This window comes from Carassius gibelio, chromosome B8 (assembly GCF_023724105.1).
Source record: "Carassius gibelio isolate Cgi1373 ecotype wild population from Czech Republic chromosome B8, carGib1.2-hapl.c, whole genome shotgun sequence".
Taxonomy (NCBI): Eukaryota; Metazoa; Chordata; class Actinopteri; order Cypriniformes; family Cyprinidae; genus Carassius; species Carassius gibelio.
The window spans coordinates 19,459,755-19,466,449 of NC_068403.1; the positions used below are offsets into that span (position 1 = coordinate 19,459,755).

General features: G+C 42.7%; 1 protein-coding gene across 3 annotated transcripts; it reads right to left on the minus strand.

Annotated features, from left to right (window-relative positions):
* Positions 1–536: 536 nt before the first annotated feature.
* On the minus strand, positions 537–6,211 carry LOC127963686 (uncharacterized). 3 transcript variants are annotated; one of them, XR_008154875.1, is made up of 3 exons: positions 4,934–6,211; positions 2,157–2,980; positions 537–2,112 (listed from the first exon to the last, which is right to left on the minus strand). XR_008154875.1 is itself a non-coding variant. In XM_052563728.1 (2 exons), the coding sequence occupies exon 2, from the start codon at positions 2,017–2,019 to the stop codon at positions 973–975; it is 1,047 nt and encodes a 348-aa protein (XP_052419688.1). In that variant the 5' UTR covers positions 2,020–2,112; positions 2,157–3,709; the 3' UTR covers positions 537–972. The 3 variants fall into 3 exon arrangements, 1 of the variants encoding a protein (XP_052419688.1); XR_008154874.1 differs by having other exon boundaries at positions 537–1,271; positions 2,157–6,211; XM_052563728.1 differs by lacking the exon at positions 4,934–6,211 and having other exon boundaries at positions 2,157–3,709.
* Positions 6,212–6,695: the final 484 nt, after the last annotated feature.

Here is a 6,695-nt window from a genome sequence, read left to right on the forward strand (position 1 = left end):
CATGTCGAACCAGCGACTGGCGATTACAGATTTTAGCCTAGGATTATAGAAATCTTTTAAGATGAAAAAAAATGTGTCTCAGACGGCCAAATCTTGACCAAATAACACACAGTGTGAGCCCAGTGTGAGGCTTTAGAATGCTGAATCCTCGGGTACAAATCCTGTAAAAAACATCACTCACCTTGAAGGAGCTAAAAGATGACACATCAAAAAACAAGTTAAAATGGCATGCTTGCGATAATGTTTTTATGTCACATTGGCTTTTATTCGGTCGGCTAAGGTGTATGTTATTTTAAAACATCATGGAACATTAGAGACATAGCACCACTCAATGGACATTTCAAGTCAGAACTGCAGTGTACAAATCCAAAATATACCAAACCAAAATATAAAATGTACCTACCATATGTTTGTTCATGTTCAACAGTCTTTTAGTGCCACTAACTGGATATTTCACATCGAATATTTCACAAAACATACATGCCACTAAGTATTTTGCTACTTGCAAAAAAGTTCTACCAGAAAGACTCGGGAGATAGAGGAATGTACGAAGCATACATTTATTGACAGCTCAGCGAGCACAATTATAAATTTCTTTGGCGGAAGGCCCCGTCCATGGTTCGTAATCCGAGGGTAGCGAATCTGCATTTCCTGCCTGAAGACGAAGGCAGGGGCGCAGCAGACCCCCAAAATTAGGTGGATTATGAGACCTCCAGACGGGGCCAGCCTTCCCCCCCAAAAAAGTAGATGAAGTATACCCACCAGTTGTGAATCCTAAGGTTCCTGGAAGAAATAGAAAGAGAGTTAGCATGACCAGTATAATGACGTTAGATTAAACTTCTTAAGTTTTACAGAAATAGGCCAGACACAGACAGCAACGATAGGCAGGACACAGACAGCCACGATAGGCAGGCATGGACAGGCCTCGTTAGACCAACAGAAATAGCCACGATAGGCAGACAAAGACAGGCCTCAATATACCAACAGAAACAGCCATGATAGGCAGACACAGACATGATAGGCAGACACAGACAGGCCTCGATAGACCAACAGAAATAGCCACGATAGGCAGACACAGACAGGCCTCGATAGACCAACAGAAATAGCCACGATAGGCAGACACAGACAGGCCTCGATAGACCAACAGAAATAGCCACGATAGGCAGACACAGACAGGCCTCGATAGACCAACAGAAATAGCCACGATAGGCAGACACAGACAGGCCTCGATAGACCAACAGAAATGCCACGATAGGCAGACACGGACAGGCCTCGATAGACCAACAGAAATAGCCACGATAGGCCAGACGCAGACAGCCACGATAGGCAAACGCGGACAGGCCCCAATTGGCCGAACATAAATAGCCCGATAGGCCAGACGCAGACAGCCACGATAGGCAGACGCAGACAGGCCTCGATAGACCATACAGAATAGCCATGATAGGCAGAACACAGACAGCCTCGATAGACCGTACAGAAAAATAGCCATGATAGCCAGACACAGACAGGCCTCGATAGACCATACATAAATAGCCACGATAGGCCAGACACAGACAGCCACAATAGGCAGACGCAGACAGGCCTTGATAGACCGTACAGAAATAGCCATGATGGCCAAACACAGATAGGCCTTGATAGACCATACAGAAAAATAGCCATGATAGCCAGACACGGACAGGCCTCGATAGACCAACGGAAATAGCCACAATAGGCCAGACGCAGACAGCCACGATAGGCAGACACGGACAGGCCTCGATAGACCATACATAAATAGCCACGATAGGCCAGACACAGACAGCCACAATAGGCAGACGCAGACAGGCCTTGATAGACCGTACAGAAATAGCCATGATGGCCAAACACAGATAGGCCTTGATAGACCATACAGAAAAATAGCCATGATAGCCAGACACGGACAGGCCTCGATAGACCAACGGAAATAGCCACAATAGGCCAGACGCAGACAGCCACGATAGGCAGACACGGACAGGCCTCGATAGACCGTACAGAAATAGCCATGATAGCCAACACAGACAGGCCTCGATAGACCGTACATAAATAGCCACAATAGGCCAGACGCAGACAGCCACGATAGGCAGACGCAAGACAGGCCTCGATAGACCATGATTAGCCACGATAGGCAGACGCACACAGACCTCGATAGGCCGTACATAAATAGCCACGATAGGCCAGACGCAGACAGCCACAATGGCAGACGCAGACAGGCCTCAATAGGCCGTACAGAAATAGCCACAATAGGCAGACACAGGACAGGCCTCAATAGACCATACAGAAAAATAGCCATGATGGCCGGACACGGACAGGCCTTGATAGGCCGTACAGAAATAGCCAGGATAGGCCAGACACAGATAGCCACAATAGGCAGACATGGGACAGGCCTTGATAGACCGTACAGAAAAATAGCCATGATAGCCGGACACGGACAGGTCTCGATAGACCGTACAGAAATAGCCACGATAGGCCAGACACAGATAGCCACAATAGGCAGACATGGGACAGGCCTTGATAGACCGTACAGAAAAATAGCCATGATAGCCGGACACGGACAGGTCTCGATAGACCGTACAGAAATAGCCACGATAGGCCAGACACAGATAGCCACAATAGGCAGACATGGGACAGGCCTTGATAGACCATACAGAAAAATAGCCATGATAGCCGGACACGGACAGGTCTCGATAGACCGTACAGAAATAGTCACGATAGGCAGACACAGACAGGCCTTGAAAGACCATACAGATATAGTAACACCACCACCAGTAATTGCATGAATTTACCTGATTAGTTACAGGAGAGCTTGCTGAGCTTCAATAATGGTTTTGAATCAGGTCTGACGTATGATTCAAATGCTTCGGAAGACCATCTGCCCATGATCTTAACAGCTGATGTAGAGATCCCTCATTCAGCTGCTGAAGTAGCTGCCCCAATTCTGAATGAATGGCCAGTAGATAGACTGCAGCTTTGAGAACAGTGGTTAAGTGAGTTATAAACAGCCTTGGAAAGGGGGCTCCGTTAGGAAAAATAGAGCTGGTGCGTTTTAGAAATTCTAGGTCGGATTTTTAAGAAATTTCACCATGCAGAGAAGGGACAGGATTATTGATTTTAGAATTGTTAAGGTGACACCAGAACCTTGCACATCGGTTTTTGAGTGCTTGAGGAGAGTGTGAAGAATTTTTGGTCCGAATCATAGATCTGAAGGAAATGCCGCGAGCAGGATCAAATTGATTGGTTTGAAGTGAATTCCCCTGGAAGCATAACCTGTAGAAAGCAGATAAACACTGCCTCCAGAAGAATATTGAGGTACTTTGAAGGAAGGCCGTAGCAGATGGAAGTAATTCATTTTGCAATATGGGCAGGGTAATAGGCAGACATTTGTCTTTAATTTGTTGGAAGATTTAGCTAACCCCTCAAGTAGTAATAGAACTGAATAACCAAAAGGCTTGAAAATTTTATTATAAAATTTAGCGTGGATTAGATGCTGGCAAGGAGTCTGCGAATAGAGAAATTAAGATTGCGATTTCTTTTTTTTTTTTTTTTTTTTTTTTGGACAAGAAAGGAGCAACGGTCGAAATTAGAATAGGAACGCAAAAATTGGAAGGAAAAACATTAGAAGTGGACCATGCAAACGTGTAGGCTTGATTGTAGAGGGAGCGACGCCTTAGAAATGTGATTTCCAGCTGACATAGCACTTCGTTTAGTATTATGTCGGCTAACGGAGGGCAGACTGAAGAATCCGGGTTGGCTGAGGGCACAGCTGTCTGAAAGTTTAAAAGTGTAAAGTGAAAGCCGCAACAGCCGAATAAGAGTGATGAACCAACACCAGTAGATGCGCGAATATAAACAAGCCTTGATTGTAGCTTAACCCCTTAACTGTCACTCCCCAATTTTTTTTTTTTTCTTCTAATATTAAGTTGAGGTATCAGAGGTTAAGTTTAAAATACGCATAAATCAAATTGACTTACTAGCACACATTGCTAATCTTGGTGTAAACAATTAAACATTGTTTGTCTTAGCAATCTTATCAAATTCTGAATATTTCCACCCTGTAACGAATAATTTTCTGATGACGTCAGTTTGACAGCATGAGCAGAACCTACTTAACGCGCCCCTCCGGCCGTTAGTTAGTTATGGGTGATGGGCGGTCACACTGCACTTTTCTCTCCATTGACTTCCATTCATACGCATGCGAAAGCGTCGGACCGGAAACGCAAGCTTATGCGAAAAATTTTGCATTTCGCTGCGTTCCAAAGTTCAAGTTTGGTGAACTCTGACCAGGGAATTTGCATAACGTGAGGATGTGGACCAGTAGAAGAGCGATACATTGCTGCATGGCCTCTGTACAAAAATTCAAAAAGGAAGCGCTATATACTTTAGCTGTTGCACAGCGTCCTAGTTTATAATACATTAAAAGATTTATAAAAGAAAAGCTGCATGGTTTGTAGTGTCGACGGGAACAGGTGATACATTGGAATGACAACGTTTTATATATATATATATATATATTTTTTTTTTTTTTTTTTTCTCTTCTCTCTTTCTTCTCCCCCTCCTCCCCTTAGGGTGTATATATTTATAGAGAGATACAGAGTAACGTTACAATATAATAAAACGCTTTCGACGCCGTTGCAAAAGACACAGTGCTAGCAAACATAATAATCCATCTTGTGATAATTGAGGGGAGACTGTTTTATCTTGCTCCCGCCCATATTCGCAGTGGCGTTCGAAATAATTTCGCATGTTTAAAGTCTAGTGTGACCGCGCCTTGAGACGGAGACCAGGAGTGCAAACAAACCATGCCTGCTAATTAATATTCGGTTTAAACTGGAGATATGTCACTACTCTGAAATAAGGTCATCAGCAACTCGTGTCACGTGGAGTTATATGCCTGCTGACGGAGCATTGAGCCGAATCTTACCTACGACTCAAAAGAAGGGTCCATATACGCATCAGCTTGGTAGATCCGGTGTTCATAATTCACTAGCCCAAGAGTAAGCCATGTAAAGATGAGGTGAGAGCAACGGTTCCCTGCATCTGCAACCATAGAATCCCATTAGAGTATGAACTTTCAGGAATAACGCAAATGAAAGACTGAATAAACAAATATTAAAGCATAGGATTAAAACAGCGAATCTCAAGTGTGCTAGACAGAGCTTTTTTTTTTTTTTTTTTTTTTTTTTTTTTAAGAAATGCGAAAAATCTTTATCAGTATAAAGATTGTAGCGTTTATGATGAGCCTTAAAGTGCCTCATTACGAAGAAATTCAGAAAATTGCATGCACTATGATCAACATCTTAATTATGCTGTGCAAGTCAATAAACAAGCACGAAACGCACAGTGTTTTATTTGAACGTGCAAGTATAAATCCTTGCAGAGAATAAATTAATGCCCAGGCGCCGCAAGTGCATAGAACAAAATGATACTTATAATGCTGTAGACTTGTGAAGTGATGGAGGCGAGATGCCGAAGAGGGCAGCCTTGATTCTGTCTGCTGGTCCGGAGAAACTTCATTGCTGCAGGTTCACGTGAGCGTACAGATGAATATTTGTTGATTGAGACCAAAGTCTTTTCAGGTGTTGAGACCCAAGCAGCACTGACGCGACATCTCGGAAAGCACCAGCGTTGCCAAGACCGTATTTTTTTTTTTTTGTGGGTTGCCTTTTCTGTCCTGGGTTTGAGGTGACCCCAATAGTGTTATATATAGCCCCTAGAATGTGAATTCTACCGATAAATCCCTTTTGAACGCGATTGGGCTATTTTTTTTTTTTTTTAAATAGTAGTAACTGGCGGTTTTGAGAACCTGGCAACCCTGGCCTGAAAGCACACGGAACTCCGCCAATGTTCACATCCTCTGCCGAGAAAAGCTTGTAAATCATCCAACACAAACGACTGCAGATGATCGCCGCGACACGGAGCTAAGCCAACGATCCCGTGTGCATCTTAGAGGAACGTCAAACTCTAGATAGTTTGCGGGGCACGAACTTAATTACAGCAAGGAGATGAATAAACACAACAGCTTGAGCAAGTACAATCGCGTCGGAATCTGTGGTTGTTGTCGCGTTGGCATCTGCGAACTCAAACATGTGTAAGTACGATCTTTTATACAGGAGTATAAAGACGTGATTGGATAATGATGAAGGTAATTAGTGACGAAGTGATTGAGTCTTCCTGGCAGAACTTAGGCTAAAGCTTCCATTTCCCACAGGTACGTTTTCATAATTAGATCAGGGTAGAAAAATGCATCAAGGTTTCCACAAATATATTAAGCAGCTTAACTGTTTTCAACAAATAAGAAATGATTCTTGATCATTAAAGAGGCATGTTCGAAAGATTTCTGAAGGATCATGTGATGCTTCAGAAAAATAATTATTATGCTGAAAATTCAGGTTTGCATCTCAGGAATAAATTACATTTTAAAATATATTCAAATAGAAAACTTGTAAAAATTGTGATGCTAGTTTTTTTTCTGTAGCCTATTTTTAGTCAAACAAATGCTTGCTTGGTGAGCAAAAGAGGCATTTTTCAAAGATATAATAATCTTCCCAATTTTTGAAAATATATTTAATAGTAAAAATATATTGTTCGAATACATGGCTACATTTTTGGCAAATCAGTAGATTAAGAATTGTATAGTTACCAGCTTTTACTAGCATGAGCTGGACAATAGAAGATATAATGCT